Below are 20,825 nucleotides of genomic sequence, written 5' to 3' on the forward strand. Positions count from 1 at the left end.
AAGGCAGGAAGTCTGTCATGCTTGTCAGCAGGGTTCAGTCAAGGTAATGAAGAGAGCCTTTGGTTAAGGATCACCAGCAAAGTAAGTCAAGGCAGTCTCTGACACCAGTCCAGAGACTTGAGGTGGTCAGTCAAACACTCTGGAATCAGGATTCTCTCTACATAGGGTGTGAGGAGCTGAATGAAAAGGGAGCACACTTTCTTGACTCCTTCTGTGAGATATTTTCATCATGGAATGAGAGACATTCATTACAGTAAATTAAAATGGGTGAAACAGTCAATCCATTTAGTGCTGGTGGTTGGGTGTCCCGAGCAAGTGATTAAGCAGCACAGAGGGCATGCAGGATTTGCGGTGCTAGGGTTTAGTGGTGGGTAACAGTGAGGGAGCAGAAATGCTACAAGCATTAGTGACAGTGGTAAAGAAGGAGCATTGGCAGGAAGGAGGTATAGTAGCAGAGACAGAAAGAGGGTGAGGGTTCACAGGAAAGATGCTGGCACTTAAGCTAGTGGATTGGAGAAGGTCACCAATCCTCTTCGTATATTGCTGTGCATTCCTCCAGTTGGCTGAGACTGCACTGATCTTAGTGGTAATCCCAGAGCAGGTCTGGTGCCAAGACCTCTCCTGTTGACCTCAGGGAAGAGGAGATTCCATCATTTTGTTGGCCACCAACAGGACCTCCAGCCTGCACAACAGGGCAGAGAAATTCCTTTGTCTGACATGTCTTGGGCAAATATTAAGAATTGAAGGCTGCTTTGGACTCCCAGTGCTCGGTAAAGTGCACTATGGCATTTGAAAGATGGCACTGGCAGCAGAGATGTCAGCCAATTTCAGGATACCCCAGCTGGACTGAACTGTTCCAGGAATGGTTAGTTAGGGCTCAAATCAGATGAGAGGTATGCCTATATTTTCCATAGGAGTGGGGTTGCTAATAAATGAGGCAAAATACAGTATACAATGTTAGATACAGTGAGAAATACCTGCATGATGATAAACCCTACAAAAAGAAACACTTGACGGAATTGAGTCTTTGGCAAAAAAAGGTAAGATTGACTTCTCTAATTCAATTAACCTAAATGCCAGCATTTTTGCAGTCATACAATGGTAGAAGAACAGGGCCCTCAGATTGTAATTACTCAAACATAAGGCCTGGTAAAGACTTAAGCATAAAGTCATTTGTAGTAGATAGCAGTTAGCAACAACGTGAATCTGTTCTGTGCACTAAAATACACAAAACATATGAAAATTTGTGCTACTTTTATTTTGTCTTAAATTGATAGCTATTTCAGAAATGCAGTAATCTAAACATTTTTCTTTCACAACCTCCTGCTCTTCAGTCTTTGTCACTTTGGCTCATATTGGTTTCGTTCTCTCTTTCTGCCGGTGATAAGTGAACTGCTCCTATTGACCAACAGAGGCACTCTTTTACAAACTGGGAACACGCCTGTCAATTTTAAGTTTGGTAGAAGACAGAAGGCACCATCCAGCTCTTGGCAGCTTTTCATGTCTATACAATCTCACTACAAAATAGTGAAGAAAGAAATCTTCCACTCATGATGAAGTCCACTGAACCACCAGTCTTTAAAACCAACACACTTTTTGCAAATCTAACACAGAGTCTAAACACCATAATGTTTCACATATAATTTTATCCTGTGTTAAGTTTTCAAACAACTATTGGTGATGTTAATGACAAATGTACAACAACTTCATATTTCTTTGAGCACAGCGAAGGGGTGGTATGACTGTCTATGCAGTTACACTAGGTAGAGCTGTGCAACAACTTACACTAAAAACTGCAACAAGGTGATTTCAATATTGAAGGTAAAAAGGGCATTGCCAAGAGAATGAAAATAACACTTAAACAATTGTTCTAGACACTTTATTCCAATAAAACTTGTGTATCAAGAAATATTCTATGGTTCAGTACATTTTTTCATAATTCAACAATATTGTAATTTATTTTTTTAAAATCCCAGCTGTCAGACAAAGTACAGCTGCAAAGATTCCTGCAAAGATTTGTTTACACTTTGTGCAATTCAATTTTGCTCAGGATTTTTTTTCACTCTCTCCCACAAACTTCTTTTCCTTGTGCTGAGGCACCCATTTTCAATGCCACGGCATTCTGCAGCAGCTGCCACTTGCTTGGATTTGATTAGCCCCTTTTACCTCTCTCAGATTGAGAGCACATCGGAAATTGTGGGTTATTTTTGAGCAATTGTATGAACTAATAACTTGTCTGTAACACTTGGTCACTAATGTTACAGGTTCTTGTGATTCTCCAAAGAACTCCCTCCATTCAAAAATGACATCACTAAAACCTTTCTAAAGATGACAGTTATCTTTTCGCAATCGTAGCTGAATTTAAGCAACAATTTTCCAAAAGGTACTTTTATATGTTCTCCCAAAACAGACAAGTTGGGTTCCAGTTGGATAATCAAACCCTACTCATTCTATTTGGCCCTTTTGAGCTACTGTAATATTTTACAGATATTTTTACTTGTTTAACAATACCTCAGAGTGCCTGTTACAAAAGGTTATGAAGACCCAAGAGGGTAACAACTGGAATTTTTAATTGAGGACATCATGAATTTGAGAGATAATAAGCTAGAAGCTACAGTTCCTGGTATTTGTGGATAAATAGTTAGCAGGCTGGTACTTCCCTGTGTGCAATTTTGACGGCTAAGTTAACCCATTTATTTTAAATGCTTCTGTTAAAACAGCAGATGTTGCATGAACATACTTGTTATAGATCTGCTAATATTAACAGCCAAAAAAAACTGAGCAGCTCCTTGCCATTTCTTAAAGACAGTAATTCATATAAATGTCCACAGAGGCGTTCTTCAGAAAACTTCAAAATCTGTGCTGAAGCACTAGATTGGAAATATACCATGAACATTGAATCATGAGTTGCTGTCACAAAAAAAATTCTAAAGCCAGTGGTGCATATAAACTGTAGGCCTTTCTCATTGATGAGATTGCTTTCCTCATGCAACAGTACTTGTAAGATATCCTTGATTTAAAGACCAGTTAAGTGCATGCATTGCTGGATTTGTTGCTAAATTAAATTATCAAAGCCTTTTCCTCCTAGTGGAATATGGCTTTGCAGATCAAGTGTGGTAGCCTTCTGCATTGGAACTCTCCTTGAAAACAGCTGCTAAGCCACGCCAACCAATTAGCCCTTCAGCATCACCTTCTCAATAATGCTTCCTCCAGATCTGGAGCTTTTAAATAGCTGCAGTCTCAGCCACTTTGTTGGGCTTGAAAATTGCACACACATGACAGAAATTTAGCTCTCATTTAGCAGAGACACATGCCTGTCAAGTACAGAGGAACAAAGGCCCGTCCCAGGGGCCTACTCAGTAATGGCAAGACTGCCAGTCACACGGTTAGCAATGTTTATGCTTTATGTATTCAGTATAAAACCCAATAAATCATTTCGTCTGTTCTGCTCTAGTCACAGTTTGTAAGCACCAGCCTATGTGTGCACGTGTCTGTGTGCATCTGCATGCTTGAGTTCGTGTACATCTACATTCGTATTTGTAAGCTTGTATGGATGTGAATATCTTTGTGTATGTCTGTGCTGTGATGTGTCCGCCGATACGTGCTTGTGTGAATGCCTGTACGCGTCCATGCATGTGTACAAATCTGTGTGTCCTTTATCGTGTCTTTCCTTCAAGTGTTCAGTCACCAGTCCCCAAAAGACTTTCACCCCTAGTTTTAAGTTAGGTTGAGTGAACATGGAACCAGAATAACTTATTAATTCTGGCAGCAATTTAAATCAGCATATGGCTCTGGCTAGTACTTAAGTTTATCTTCTTATCAGAAGCCACAGACAATAAGGAGAGAGGATATCTTTTCCTGCATCCTCACAAGAGGAGCTGAAAAGATGCTGCTCCCCCTGCACAGTAGGCATAAGAGAAGCAGGTCTGAGTTTGATAACTAAATCCAGTCCTGCACAAGGGATCTGTGTTCAAGCCCTTACAATTAACAGAGAATATAGTACAGTCTGAGTGTTTAGCAGAGGAGGGTTACCACCACAATATCACATCTTGTTATATTAAAATCAATGGGACAGGTGGGGTGGCGGGGTGGGGGGGGGGAGAGAGAGAGAGAGAGAGAGAGAGAGAGAGAGAGAGAGAGAGAGAATTAAGTCCCCTATATATGCATATGCATGAATGCTACCCATTTCTGTGTGTTCTCATATTTTGTGGAATCACTCAGAAAAATCACACCAGCAGTCAGAGGGCCTCTTTCTCCCTCAACAGTGTTAAATTAAACAAGAATTAATAGATAAAATAAATAGTGCAGACACTGAATGGAAAAAAATAACTACTGTGCGACACAGGACCGCATATCCACATAACACATGGGATACACAAAGATCTGATTTAATTCCGTGCTGATGACTGCTGCTACCAGGTCATTTACTTCACTTCTGCTATGTTTTTCTCTTTTTAAAAATTTCCCTCAATTCTTGTGACCATGTTCTTTATGAATTTGCTTTGTGGAATGGGCACGCTTGCTGCTGGTGTAGCTCTGGTGGTATAGCCTCACTGATGTGGCGATCGACTGTAGCCAGACCACTCATGCAACTGTTGTTCAAAAATAATCTTGGTTAAAACAAATTAAACTGGCACCTGAATAAATCATTTTCAGACACAAATATTTGTTTGGATTTAAAATATTTTCCCTTTGTCGTTTTTAACATTTTCTGATCTTCATACAGCACAAGGATAGCATGTTGTTTTAAAGTTCATGACTGGAACTCTTACTGTGGCATGACAGGCACAGCTTATAATGAAATGTTTAGCTTTGCTAATGATTCTATGGCCTCCCGAGTTGCTACTTGGAGAAATGAGGTGCCTTCTACAAAAAATGTTAGTAGAAGGGGTATAAAAATAGAGGCTAGTGAATTTGCAGGTTTCTTTAACACAGAGTAACTCAGCAAACCAGGCAGCTTCTATGAAGAACAACCAAATAAGAATCACATTGAACTTGAAATGTTAAGTCTTTTTCGTTCTCAAACACCTTGTATAGCAATTACTATAGAAAGTGCTTCCCCACGAGGACAAACCTTTCACAGGTGGTACACACTGACAGGTACGAACTCATTCAATTGGCTTCAGCTCCCACTACAGCACTGTTACCCCTGACGATTACCAAGAACCTATCTTTCACCCTCTTTCTATTTCTCCTTAGCAACATAATCTAAAAAATCCATCATTTTCTCACGTAGATATTTTTTATTCCACCTGTTCAGAGATGTCATTACAAGCAGGTAGAATTTGAACCAGTGCCTCCTAGCTCAGAGGTCAGGATACTACCACTGTACGACACAAGCAACCTCATTCCCATATTTACGCTGACAACACCTAACCCCACCTCATCTCCATTTGTTCCAAACTCTGCATTGTCTCTATTGAAAGGCTTTGCCAAATTCCAGTCCGGGATGGGAAAATAGAAGTCCTCCAGTTAAAAGCTGACAAGACCAAGAGAACCAGGCCCTACCATAATGTCCACTCCCTAGCCAACAAATTACCCAGTGTCGTGATTAAGAGGAGGTTGAGATTTTGATCACCTACTGGCACCATCAGCAAAACCACCTATTTCTACCAGACTGTCCCTGGCACAGCTCATCTACTGCAAAAACCCTCACCCCTGACTCTGTTTCCTCTGAGTTGAATTATTCCAAAGTACACCAGGCTGGCTAGAAATTATCTACCCATTGTTAACTAGAGATCATGTTAAATTGTACTGTCTTGTCCTACATTACAGCAAGTACACTGCAACAATGTAAGATGCACGGGAGAATTAAGCCATTTGCCCTGTTGAGGGTCTGCTCCACCATTCAATGAAATCATGACTGACCTGATAAACCTCAACTCCAACTTTCCTGACTTTATCCAATAATCGTTCATTCTCTGATTGATTAAAAACCTGTCTATCTCAACCTTCAATATCTTTAATGACTCCACCTCTATGGTTCTCTGTGTTAAAGAATCCAACAGACTCCCTACCTCTAAAGATGAATATTTTTCACTCACCTACTCACATTCAAATAAACAATACCTCACTGAGATTATGCCTTCTGGCCCTAGACTCTCCTACCACAGCAAAAAAACCTCTTAGTATCTACCATGTAAGCCCCCAAAGAAGCTTGTATGTTTCAATGAGATATTTTTCTCATTCTCCCAAAGTCCATTGAGTATAGGGCCAACCAACTCAACAACGTTGGACAAGAAAAATCCCTCCATACCAAGGATAATCCTTGTGAATCTTTGCTGGGCTCCTCTAATGCCAGTATATCTTTTCATCAATCCATTGCTTGCTGATATACATTGATTCCTGGTCAAGTGACACTTCAGCTTTGTGACTTTCATTCTTATTTTTAAAATCAATCCATGTGCTTTTACCATCTATATCTCAGTAATCTCATAAGCCCTACAATTCTCCAAGAATTTGGGTCTCGACCTATAATTCTGGCTTCTTGTGGACCCCTAAATTTAATTATTCCACCATTAGCATCCACGCCTTCATCAGCAATCATGGGCCTAAGTTTAATTATCCCACCTCTTAGCATCTCTTTCATCCTTTAATGCACTCCTTAAAACCTATCGTGCAATATTTCCTATGTGGCTCAGTGTCACATTTTTCTGAGAACACTGCAGGGAAGAGATTTTTGATGTCTCAGTACAATTAACCATCTCATAAAGGCATGGGATGCTTTTGAGGGTCAAAAGGAAATGGTTAAATTCTCTCCTGTTTGAGAAAGTCATTGCCTGACACCCATGACATTTCTGTTACTATCACTTCATCAGTCCAAGCCTCGGCATTGCCCAGATCTTGCTGAATATGGACACAGACTGGTCCGGAATCTGAGGCATCAAAAATTACACTGAACATTATGGAATCATTAGCAAACATCCCCATCTCTGTAATCTACAAATGGAGTTGCTGAAAATGACTGGGACTAGAACTACCTTGAGGAACTCCTGCAGTAATATTCTGGGGCTGAGAAAATTGACACACAATGAACACAATCATCTACCTATGTGCAAGGTACAATTCTAACCCCCACAGAGTTTTGTTCCTCACTTTCATTGGCATTAGTTTTTCTGGGGATTTTTGATGTCATGCCATACAAATGCTACCCTGATTTTGAGGGCCACCACTAACAGTTTGGACCACACTGCAATGAGTCCAGAAGACTTGTCAGATAATTAAAGCAGGATTCATGCATCATGCAATGCTTGTATCAGCCTTGACAAGGGGTAAGTTATGCACTTGACATAATCTTTAACAGTTCCACCGCATTTTCAAAGAACATTGCTCAAACAGTAATATTAACAACTGTTTGATTCACAGTAATGTATAATTTTTATGATTTGTGCTGAAATATCATTTGCATGAACATTTGGTCAACACTGCTGCAAGATCATTTTATGAACTCAGTTGATTTCATGGGCTGCTCCTCATATTGCTAACACATGCCATTCCGTGTTTTACTGAACTATAATTAGAAAAGTCTTCTTAACGAGTGATGTGCTGGGGAAGCATTATTTTCCTGAGACCAAAAGACTACAGTACAATTTCCAGCAACAAAACTAAAAGGGATGTAGATTAAACTGGTCCAAGCTTACGGAGAACAAATTCAGCATAATCTTCATGGGTGAAAGGTGCAAGTATATGTTGATGTGAAAGATTCAAGATGTTCACAGCAATGTTAATTAAACAATTAGTAAGCAAAGGTATTATCTGAGCCTTCAAAATTCTCTCTAATTGTGCTTATCAAATTACCTTTCTTCCAAAATATAACTGGCTTCTAAATAGTAAACAAAAGAACTTACAGGTGCTGATATCGACTACCAAATGTTCATCATATTTAAAGCAAGTAAGGTATGTCTAGTAAATAAGTTAACATCCCTGTTAATCAATTAGACTGAGGATGTCATGCAATGCAACATCTGCTGATAGTGGCAGCATTAGTATTTAGGTCTTGTGTTCCATACCTTTTTCCTCTCCACACTTTGTTCTGGGTCAGTTACTTAAGGAAGATAGCCATCATTTCTTAAAAAAAAATTCCACCAGAAATGTGAACTTGTCAAACATTAACCGTGTTTCCAACAAATTTTCTTTCTAATTTCAATCTTTCTAGCACCGGCAGTTTTTACTTTTTAATTCACAATCAGTCAGACATTCAAATACAATTTAATCAATGCCTACAAACTGTCTTAATTTCATAGTGTAAGAAAAAATGGTCCTGTTTAAGATAGTCTTCAAAAGGCTATGCTGTAAATGGTCCCACCCATGAATGAGTGATGCACAGTAAACCTTGAAACACTTTAAAACAATCTGGAATGTAGCCTCGAAAACCATAATAGGATATGGTACAACTGATTAAGCGAGCCTTAACCCCACCCTACTGGTTACACTCAAACTAGTGACACTTTATCTTATAATGAAACACACCATTGCCATATGGCTGCTTATTAAATACAGAGGCATTCTTTCTTCTCTCCAAGTAAGCTGTACTTTCGGGCCAATAAAAATTAAATTAACACAACTGTCTTTCAAACACCTACAAATTCTCAAAGAATTTCACTTTATTTGCTCAATGATTTTAATGCCTTCAAATTAATTCAGATCCTGCAAGTAAAAACAAGAGACACTTTTTCCACCATTTCTAACAGCTCCCTGCATTGAATGGTAATTGGAATATAGAGGCTTAGGAGAGATTCTCTATTAACAAGCCAACTTAGCACTTACAGAACTTTGTGGGTGGTGGGTGGGAACCATTTCAATAGTTGAATAAATCAAGCCAACATATAAAGTATAGGTACTTATATCAGATTTCATCACAATAACTCTAGCCCCTTCGTTTCAAATGACTCAGATTGTGTTATGTAAATATACATCATATTCTCAATGCTCATCTTTCTCATTTATAACTTGAATAAACTAAGGTACCAGTGAACTGCTTGATCAACATGTCCTGAAAATTGAGGCAAGAAAATTTATTAGAGCTACTTATGTTGCTAATATTGTACAGAGTGGGGAGAAGGTTTCTAAAGGGATTCCCTGATCATCTGCCACACTTTCCCCATCTAAATGTAAAATTTCTGCAGGGGCTGTCTTACTCTTCTTCCAATGTTACAGTAGATATTAAAGGGATACCTCAAGGAAATAGAAGAGTCAGCTTGATTGAATGGATCACAAGCATATCTTTGAATCAGAAAACTGACATTTCAAACCTCATCATGAGGCTTGCATTTAGTAATCCAGACTGATATTTCATTGCAGTGCTGAGGGGATACTGCATTATTAAATAAGATGGTGCGTCATGGCCTCAGTAGGCCAATATAGAAACAAAGCTGAAGAATAGTTAGCTCTCTCAATGTCTTGACCAACATTCCTCCCTTGATTAAAATGGCTATTGCATTGCTAACATAACAGTGGTTACAATTCCAATGTCATCAGTTGCCCGTAAAGTGTTTCGAACATCTTAAGGATGCATCAAATGCATAAATGCATATTACTCAATAGCATCTCATGAATAAAACAACATGCAGATGTGAGGTGAGTGTATTGTGTGGTCATTCCAATCTTCCCCTAGATTAGAGAATTTAATCTACAGATGAAAGATTTGTTTTATTATCAAGTTAAATTCTAGAAATATAAAAATAAAACATGTTACTACATTAGAAATTATTCTCAAAGTTGCAGCTGCCTCAACAGCCACAATGCATCACGCAAGAATTTAACTCTAAACCTAATCTGCACAGACTTTAAATGAAGCCTTCAATGTCAATGCCTGACAGTGCTCTGCTATTCACGAAGAAAAAAGAAAGTCTTGCATTTATGTAACATTTACTACATCCACAGGAAGTGTTTTTGAGACATTGTCACTTTGGCAATGTAGAAAATAAAGAGAGAGGTGTTAACTCATTTAAAATAAATAAATTGATGACTATCTGTGTTCACGTTGAAAGCAACTGAATGTTATCAAAACATCAGCAATAGTAATGTTTTAGGTCAGAGTCCCTGAAATTATACTGCATAGGCTATCCTGGGCCGAGGAATGGCACAACATCCTAGAACTTTCTAAACGGACCTACATTTTCAAAATAAAGCTGCTTAGTCAAATCCTGCCTGATCTGCAATATTCATCTAATTATCAGAGACTGATGTAATGTGTATAGATATCCATGTCTGCCTGATCTATTTCTTAGCATCTGCCACATCAGGCCAAATAAATTGTTTTGACATTGTGTCTAATAGTGATTAATGACCAGTATTATAATTCATGAATTATTAGGGATATTAACCTAACTGATTGAAACAAGTACATTAATTACTAAAGTCCAAAAGGTCATCTCGGTGGATCCCCAGCATAAAAGTGCATACGTCACTCTATATATCGAATAAAGATTTGATAATCTGAAGATCAAATTGCAGCATGTGAATTTTCTTCAGATCTTCATAATCTATATTGATAAAACTCAGTTGGAGAGAGTAACCACCTAAGGTAGCTAATTCTGAGTTATCTAATTTTCCACTCCATCACGAGTGGATGCTTTGTTTCATTACTTTGGCTAATTTCACCTACTTCCACTCAGTCATGGGCAACTCATTTCCTTCATCTTCACCATCATTGCTGATGGAAATGTTTTCCTTATTTGTATTTGCTTAGTAAAGTATTCTGTCCTCATTACAAAATCATGCTGGTGTTGCTCTTTTAAGGGACCTATGGTGAATGCCAATGACAACAATGATGGAGAATGGATCCAGCACACTCCAGACTCAGCCCGTTGCATATTTCAACTATTAGAACAAAAAAAATTAGTTACAATGAATTCAAAATGTCCTAAGGGCATACTTATCTAACCTAGAGTTTGGTGTTCCAAGGAGAAACACACTGAAAATCATTTTACTGAGGCTGAATTACACACGCAGTGGGCATAGTCTGACAGCTGCAAATACCATTCAGCACTTCAAAAGGCAAAAGCTATCTTCTGTTCAATTAGCTGCCCTTTTGGTTAATGAGGGGTAGCCTGTTAAAAATAAAAGTTAAATATTGGACTGTCTTTTTTTTAAAAATATTCCTCCATCAAGTTAATGAAGGAGGAGGGCGGAGAGGAAAGACACATTCAGTGAGAGAAGGAAAACAGTGTCACTTTTGAAATTACAACTGTGAATTTGTACCTAATGCCTATGAAGTTTACCTCAACGATGACAGGTAATGGTCCAACCTATTTGTCCTGTTTAAATTTTCTATCTTCTTTCAAGGATACATCAAACACTTGTACTGTACACTGAAGTGTCAGGTTTCTTTAGCTAAGTTGATTTGGAATGTATACATTCTCCGACTGTGCTCGTAGGGAGGGTATCATTTACGCGATAAATAACAAAAAAGGAACGGTCTCCAGAGTCAAAGAGAATAATTATAATCACTCTTGGGCTGCTCTTTCCCTGCCAAGCACAGTACACAGACACAGTTCAACGGCACAACAACATTCATCAAGTGTGCAACAGTCAGATGTAACTGGGCTTCCTACTGATCAAGCACCAACAAACAGAATAAACCATCTTAATCTCTATGGTCATGCCACTTCACCTACAGTAAGTCATTTCTATAACTTAAGTTCAATTGACTGGGGGATTACTCAGATAACACATAGTGTTTAACAAAAATATTCCATGAAGCCAACAAAACACAATAAGATAAAGCAAGAACTCTTCAGAGCGATGCAACCATATAATTTTCCATAAACGTTGTCAGACCTGCTGAGTTTCTCGAGCAATTTTTGGGTTTGTTTCAGATTGCCAGCATCCACAGTTTTCGGTTTTTAGATGCAACCATATTCCTGTCTTTATGCAATCATCAAATTCGTGACTGTTTATTAAAAAAAAGCCTCGCCAATCATTACATGTATTTAAATGGCAGACTTTTGCACTTTCATTTGCCTGAAAGCATCTCTTCAGAAATTGATAATATATTGTACAAATTAGACGCAGACATTATTTTACTAATTTTTAATTCTCAACTTCGCCTTAATAAACTTTTTTTTTAAACCGTGTACATTTCTTCTCACACTGCAAGATTCACTCCAGTTTACCAGCTCCTTCATTTCCTGGTTTCTGCTGTTTTCTATGTCCAGCTTCAAGAATATAAGTAAGAATTGCCCGAAGTAATGTGCTTTCTGATGTTGCCTGCCTCTCTATGGAATAATGTTATGATTCTACTTGGCAAACTGATCCTCCATGCCACCACTGGCCAATATCCAGAACAGAGGTTAAAAACGGACCTGGATAATCCTGATGCTCTGCCCAGTTCTTGTTTCACTTGCAGCTTGAAATGATGGTTCTTCATTTTACCATAGCGTTTTAAAGTTGCCTTTCTTTTAAAATTGGTCTTGTGCTTCTTCCGGCTGGTAAATTTAATCCATCAAGCGGCCAGTGAATCTCACCGACATATTCACTGGAAAGTGACGATGGACAGGGAAGTGGCTCAGTTGGTAACATTCTCTCCTCTAAAACAGAATTTTTGTAGGTGCAGGGCTTCTGAACATGAAAAAGCTGTAATAACACTCCAGGGCTGCACTGAAGGAATGTGGCAAGTGGTGGTGCCTTTCAAATGAGATGCTAAACTAATGCTCCGTTTCTCCTTTTCGCTGATTGTAAAAGATGCCATAGGTCTAAATTGAATAACAGCAGGGGATTTATCCCTGAATCTGGTCATTATTTATCCTATAAATCAATGTGAAACAAACTGATTCTTTGGTCATTTTCATATTGCTGGTGACGGGGGCTCACTATGTACAAATTGGTTCCACATTTTCTGCAATAGTGATTGCATTTCAAAATTATTTTGTTGCCTGTATAGCATGAAATAGACAGCAAAGTGATCTAATAAACAATATGCTAGGTTAAAAGTCTGCCTCTCCACCTTTAATGAATGTTGGTGGACAATTAAATAGCTAACAGGAAGAAGTTCCGCGATTGGTCTCATCCTCAAAAACAGAGGGGTCCTAGCAGATCAGTCCAAAAAACAAGGCTGCAGTGCTTGCTGCCATCTTCAGCTAGAAATCCCAAGTGGCCAACTCATCTCAATCTCCTCTCAAGGTCCCCAAAATGATAAATACCAGTCTTCAGCTGATTCAATTCACTCCACATGATATCAAGAAAAGGGTAAGTCTCTAGATGCTGCAAAGTATACAGCTCTGATAATATCTAAGCGATCGTAATGAAGATTTCTTCAGAATTAATCACAACACTAGTCAAGCTGATTCAGTGCAGTTACAACATTGGCATCTACATATGCTGTTCTCAAAAAACAGGGCATACCTAATCCAAACAATTACTGTCCCATCAATCTCCTGTTGATCATAAGCAAAGTGATGGAAGGTGTCATTACAGCAATAACCTCCTCACAGATGCTCAGATTGGGTTCTGCAACAGACACTCAGTTCCTGACCTCATTACTGCGTTGATACAAACATGGACAAAACAAGCTGAATTGCAGAGGTGAGGTGACTGCCCTTAACATCAAGGCCACATTTGACTGAGTGTAACATCAAGGAGCACTGGCAAAATTGAAGTTGATGGGAATCGGGAGGAACACTCATCATTGGTTAGAATCATATCAAGCGCAAAGAAAAGCTGTTGTGTTTATTGGAGGCCATTCATCTCAAATACATGTTCGTTAAATAGCGTTTTCGGGCCAACAATTTTTAACTGTTTCACTCAACTCTCCATCAAAAAGGTTAGAGTGGGAATACCGACTGATGATTGCACAAAGTTTAGTTACCCTTGCAGCCCCTCAGATATTGAAGCAATCTGCACCCGAAGGAAACAAGACCTTTACAACATAATGTTTTGGACACGTAGCAAGTAACATTTGGGCCACATAGTCTGAAAATTTGGGCCAGACCATTCAGGAGAGAAGTTAGGAAGTATTTCTATCCACAAAGGGTGGTAGATGTTTAGAACTCCCTTATGTAAATGGCAGTGAATGCTGGATCAGTGGTTAATTATAAATCTGAGATAGAGAAATGTTTGTTAAGCAATGCTAGTAAGGGATATGGGCCAAAGGCAGGCATATAGAGTTAGGCCACAGATCAGCCATGGTCTTGCTGAATGGTAGAACGGGCTAAAGGATCTGAATAGCCTTCTTCTCTTCCCATGTTTCTCGAAGTGCCTAACTATCTTCCCATGCCATAAATTGCCATTTAATTGCATTACCATCAATGAATTTCCTCACTGTCAACTTCTGTGGGATCATCATTAACCAGAAATTGGATCAGGCATCTCAATATGTGGCTACAAGAGCAGTTCAAATACTGGGAACTTTGAATCAAGTAACTCACTTCCTAACCCTCCAAAGTCTCCCAGCATCTGCATTCATAATTAAGACAAGGGTGTGATGGAATACTCGATGAGTGTGGCTGCAAAGTCACTAGAAATTTGATACTATCCAGAAACAAGCAGCCCACTTAATCAGCACCATGTCCATCAATTTAAACATTCGCTCCCTCCACCACTAATGCACAGGGGTAGTAATGTGTACTGCATACAAAATCTCTCCAAGGGTCTTTTGAAATGATCTTCCAATGTCAGAACCTCTGGCACCTAGAAGGACAAGAGCAGCAGATCCATCGAAACATGACAGTTTTCAATCTCCCCTCCAATCCACACACCATCCTAACTTGAACTATTTTGCCAATCGCTGTTCTTTTACAGTCGTTGGGTCAAAATCCTGGAATGCTCTTCCTACCCTGTAAGTTTACCTGCACCTGACTGACTGCAGCATCGTCATACAGTCATAGAATCATAGTGTTGTACAGCACTGAAGCAGGATCTCTGGTCCAATTTGTCCACGCCAACCAGATATCATAAATTTGCAAGCATTTGGCCCATATCGCTCTAAAGCCTTCCTATTCATGCATCCATTCAAGTGTCCTTTAAATACTGTAATTGTACCAACCTCCACACCTCTTCTGGCAACTCATTCCGTGCACGCACCACTCTCTGCATGAAAACGTTGCCCCTTAGGTCCCTTTTATATCTCTACCCTCGCACCTTAAAACTGTGCCCTCTACTTTTGGACTCCCCTAACCTGGGAAAAAGACCTTGGCTATTCACCCTATTCATGCCCCTCACGATTTTATAAACCTATAGAAAGTCAACCCCCAATGTCTGCTGCTCCAGGGAAAATAGCCCCAGTCTATTCAGGTTCTCCCTATAGCTCAATCCCTCCAACTCCAGCAACATCCTTGTAAATATTTTCTTTACTCTTTCAAGTTTAACTACATCTTTCCTATAGCAGGGAGTCGAGAACTGAACGCAGTATTCCAAAAGTGAGTCACAAATACCTTCTCAAGGACAATTAGGGTTGGGCAGCAGCTATTCATCCCAATGAAAGAATTTCAAAAGGTGCTTTGGGACATTCTGTGGTGGCAAAGAGCACCTTAAAAATACAGACCTGCTTTTTTTTGTGGAAAACTAGGAAACTGAAGCCATCTTTAGCAAGCCCGTTGCTACCCCAGTTGAATATGAGAGTGGGAGTCGAATCTGGGAACTTCTTCGGCTAGATATGCACATAAAAATGCCCTTACCAGATAAATATGGAACACCATGCAGCACAGCCATTGTAGTGTAACAGGTTCTCATGGAGTCTATTTTTGCAGGTGGGACAAATCATGTCTCCTAAATAACTTACAATCAGACCAGAGATTAAAAAAGTATGGACAACTTTTGGTGTGGGTCTAATTAAAATGAAAAACAAATCATATAACACATCCATCTGTCCTTTTATTTAACAAGACTGGAGTAACTCACCGTGAACTGAAATACACAAAGAATTTGTTAAAAAATGTGTTTACAGGTGTTAGTTTGCTAACTCCCAACAGATCCAGCATGTGTGAAAAGTGCCTCACACATTGCCGAAAAGTAATGCAAAAACTGAACAAATAATTAGTGTTGTAATTTGCAGTAAATTTGGATTCTTTCATTTGTTAAAAAGGACCTGAGTGGAATTTGTTTTAAAATAAAATGTGTCATTTGAACAGCACATGTGCTGCAGACCTGGTAAGCAAAGCAAAGCAGAAAATAACAACGCATTTTAATTTTCTATCTGTTAGGAACTTTGGTTCAAGTTTTGCAAGTTAGCTAATCAAAAGACTTTTCTGGATAAATGATATTTCTGTTCAAGCAAAGTTTGCTATTGAGTTTCCTTACTCTGCCACCTACAGAGCTTTTGTTACAGCACTGAAAGGCTCATCTCATTTTTCCCTGGTTCACTGTTAATTCAGCTCTTAATCTATAAGGATCTTCACTTACACATTGATTTCTTTACTCAATACACATTTTATATGGTCCACTTGTACTGTAGACTGATCTCTCCATATACTTCCTTCTGTAATAGACTGATCTGTCCCTAGAGTGCTCCTTGTGCCATGAACTCATTTAATTCCTCCTTCACAATCATCGTTCCATCCACAAGGTTCACCGCTCGTCATGCCATGGACATTTCTGTGCACATAAACTCCCAGCAGCTGCAGATTGCTTCATCTGTACTCTCCCCATGCTGCGTACTGCTCTGTACATGGAATTCTCATCTGTTTTGTAAATTGCTTGATTCCAACAAATGCATGGGGAAATCAGGTAAATTAATTAGCCTATGACATGGAGTCAATTTGGATTACTCTTCTCAATCCATATTCTCCCCTCTTCACAGAGCATTCTCTTTATACACCAACACCTACATCTTCAGTGAAACAACGTTCAATCCTCTGCCATATTGTTATCTCAGATTCTCCAGCATCTGCAGTTCCTACTATCTGTGATACAATCCTCTGTCCTTGCATTATTACTGTAGTCATACATAATCAGTTGTACTCAGAAACAATATAAGACCATTGAGCAAGATTTCAAAATTAGCAGGATGTAGATGAGAAAGGCAAGTTACCCAAACACTCCTGTCTGAGAATTAGCAAGATTGTACGATTCAGTGGCACAAACATGTAAAGAATGTGCAACATTGTGTTTTGAAACAGCAGTCTCCAATCCACAATTAAACCATTTTAAATGAGTTAACACCTCTGTTAGAAGTGACACTGAAAGTTACTCTGAATGCTCAATGTTATTTTCAACTGTTATCCACATATGCATTTTGCGATTGATAGAATGGATAAAATTCAGAAGCAAGCAACCTGTTTTGAGTTTCCAAGTTCAGAATACTGACTCTAACTACTGTTACCCTATTGAAGATATCACAACCTTTTGACATTACTTCAGAACATTTTTTTTAAATGATCCAAGCATAAAACTTGAGCTGTAGTCATAACATTTGGGACTTGCATCTTATAATAAGGGCTAGAGATGCTGAACGATTCAATAATGTTTGATTTGGAATTATAATTCTAAAACATGTGGCCTTCAAAATTCTTGTCTTCATTTTTAAATTCTTGTATGGTCTTATTCTATTCTATTCTATTCCATCAGAAAAGACTTCCAGCACATACATCTCCAAACACATTCCCTACTTTGCTGCTATCAGATCTTTCCTAATTCATTTTTCTAACTGTGCCACAATGAGCAACTATTACTCAAGCCACTATCTCCCTGTCCTCTGGAACTCGTGGTCTAAATGCCCTCTTGTCACCTTCTCAAGCCTCTTCCCCAGCTATATTTCTTTCATCTCAGCCCTCGTATCCACAGATTCTACTGTTTTCTACCATCCGTAAAACACTCTTGAAATACCTTTCTAAATGTAACGAGGTCATTGAACTGACAGCTATTACTGGCATCTAGATCAACTAGTAAGTGATTTGAAAGAGCTACATCCAGCTCAGGAAATCTTCATACATAGAAGAAACATATTTATACCTTAAGTGAAGGCCTCACTGCAACAAAGATGGAGGGGACTAGAAAAGGCAGTGAACAACTGACCTGGATTTGCTGTTGTAGAAGGTTGATTTTGTGTTGCTGCTGTAATAATTGTTGCTGTTGTCTTGCGATCTGGAGAAGAGGAAAAATACATTTTTATAAAATAAACAAAATAAATCAAATTGTAACTTTTTTGCCATTTCATATAGGCTGCCAACAAGGGAGAAACAAGTTGTTTTTATTGCGCCCATCCATCTAACTACATTCCCGCTTCATTGAGCATGACAACCCAGTTTTAAGTGTCATTTAATTTTCATTTTCAAATATAATTACAAAGTGTTCACTGTAAGATATCACTCGTCTGCAAATGTGTCAAGATTAATTTGAGCTAGCTTATTCACAAGTGTCAACAGTTAATTACTGTGTCGTGTCTGCATATCTAAATGACATCCTAACTTCTTATTTTGTACGTATCCTTGTATCTTATTTCCCATTATAAGCAAGTGTATACGCTTGCATGTGGGCAAATATTTGGACATGGAAAGCTTGGTGATCTGAGTCTGATTAAAATAAGCGCTACATACGAGCTCTATTATACACTGCTCTCTATAATAATATGGTGGGACTGTCAATATGATTTCACTAATAAGCCCCATTTAGGAAGGCATTCTTTACTCTGGAGTGACTGTGGAGTAGGTACAATTGTGTTTTAAAGAACCGTGATGTGACAAGGGATGCCTGACTTTAGATTACAGGGGCAAACTATGGAGCACAGCTGCAATCAGCTTGTGATTGTAATTACTAATTCCAATCATTAATAAGGATCATTTTTTGGCTGCGACCTTACTCGAGAAAAAAACCGTTCTCTAATTTTACGGTGCCATTACGGCAATTTTCCTCCAAGGGTTAAGATCATAAGATAGGCTTAGTTAAATAATGCACACCCTGCGCCACACCAAAAGATTCCATTTTATTTTTTCTCAATCCTACTATTGTTTCACTAGCATTGCAAGCTGGCTGTTTCGCAATTCTAGTTGTCCTAGTCTCAAACACATTTCCTCGCCACTATTCCCATAACTGGCCACCTTTGTATAAAGACCTACTGTTTTGTGTGAATCCTAAACTTTCCTTCCAGAATGTTCAATTTCTATGCTCTCTTGTCCGATTGCCTTGCCTGACTGAAATAATTGATATTAATTTACTTCTTGTGCGCTATAAGGATTGCTGCTGCAAGTTCCTATCCAAGATCTCTCTTCTAAGTGCAAAGAGACTTAACCCATGCCATTTTCCATATCCTTGAAGTAACCTCATTGCTGTTCTCTGCACTGCCCCATGAAGCTGGAATGTCACAGTGACCAGAACTCATGGTAGCTGCTCTGCTCAGTAGAAAAATAACATGAAGTGAAGAAAAATTATATTCCTCTGTTCCTGAGCGTATACGCATTATGAGGCAGGAAGATATGCAGCACAGTATTATTCAATGCTCATAAGCTCCAGAAGAAAACCTCACCTTTTTATAGTGACCATCACAAACGCAGGACATCTCAAAATACTTTGTAGCCAATGAAGGAGATTTCAAATGTCAACATGATTGAAATGTGGGGAATGAAGTAGCCAATTTAGGCATAGCAAGCTTCCACAAGCTGCAATATGTTAATAAGCAAATGATTTTGTCATTTTAATTGAGCAATACCTATTGATCAGGAGACTTAGAATATACTTGGCCTATTTAGTAAGGGCACACTGCAATCAGTAAAGGGCAAAGGGGGCCTTGTTTATTGAATCATCTGAAGATGGCACAGTCAATAGTGTCACAGTCCTTTAGTAGTGCACTGAAGTGTCAGTCTAGAAATTTTTCCTCAAGCCTTGGGAGTGAATCTTCAGTTCATACCTTTCTGACTCAGGTCAGAGTTCTACCAACAGAGCCACAGCTGAAAGCAAGTCATAAATTTTTATGAATGCAAAATCTTTAACTAAATTTTCATTTTTTTTGGTAATTGTTGTTAAAAATCCTCCAATGTTTCTGTGCCCTAATATTTTTTGATTTAATGAGCATTTCATGAGAACCTTGGATTAGTTCTGCAAGTTACCACTGCATCCCCAGACCTCCCTTTACTATCTCTAAACTGGATCATCTTCAAAACTTTTCATACCTTTATCTTCAAGCTTTGTATCCTACTACCACCAGCTCCCTAGTCTCTTGCTCATCTTCTCTACATTTCCTAGACCCATCTCCTTGCACTCTTCCTTAAGCACCACAATCCTAGTTTTACCCTGAGCTTCCCACTTTCTGAATTTTTCCCTCAATGTTCCAGACAGTGCTTACATTTCTTGCCTAACCTCCCTGGGGCTATTCATGCAAAACGGGATCACAGAAGTGTTACAACACAGAAAAATGCCACGCTGTCCACTGCGTCTGCACTGCCTCTCTCAATAGGTGTTATCATGCTTAGTGCCATTCCGTCAGACTTCTGGGCTCTAATAGTTTTTCTTGGACCAGTCATTCAATGCTATAAATTCAACACAACTCTTTCTCAGTCTTGAAACCCAATCACCATCTCAGACTGTCAGTTCCAACCTCTCATATTCAGTTCAGAAAGAATTCAGGGTAGAATTTATGACTTTTCTCATGATGTGTTTAGAGAAGGAAGTACAATTAAATTGGAAGGTCTGTGCTCAGACTTGCTGCCCTGTGCCACAGGTCTTAAGTGGGCAGTGGGAAGCTCTCAATGCCATTGCTGGTTTTAATCCAATGGCGGGCAGGTCTGTTGGTGTTTAGGCTTTTTGATGGGTAAAAGTTGTATGGCTTCCTTGTCATCTCCTAGGGGTATCCCTTCTTAGTAGGACTTCTGAGAACCACCCATTGCCCTTGCTGCCACACTCCAACACCCCGATCCCAGCAACGCCAACCCTGCAAAACCCTCCCTACCATTACTTAA

General features: G+C 39.0%; 1 protein-coding gene across 13 annotated transcripts in view; it reads right to left on the reverse strand.

Annotated features, from left to right (window-relative positions):
• The window catches only part of sox6 (SRY-box transcription factor 6), a 624,359-nt gene that overhangs the window by 168,676 nt on the left and 434,858 nt on the right, over positions 1-20,825 (reverse strand). For all 13 annotated transcript variants that reach the window (XM_048545909.1, XM_059652056.1, XM_059652052.1 and 10 more), the window contains one exon: positions 17,950-18,018. In XM_048545909.1, coding sequence (XP_048401866.1) covers positions 17,950-18,018 — 69 coding nt within the window. The remainder of the gene's footprint in view (positions 1-17,949; positions 18,019-20,825) is intronic.

This window comes from Stegostoma tigrinum, chromosome 17 (assembly GCF_030684315.1).
Source record: "Stegostoma tigrinum isolate sSteTig4 chromosome 17, sSteTig4.hap1, whole genome shotgun sequence".
Taxonomy (NCBI): Eukaryota; Metazoa; Chordata; class Chondrichthyes; order Orectolobiformes; family Stegostomatidae; genus Stegostoma; species Stegostoma tigrinum.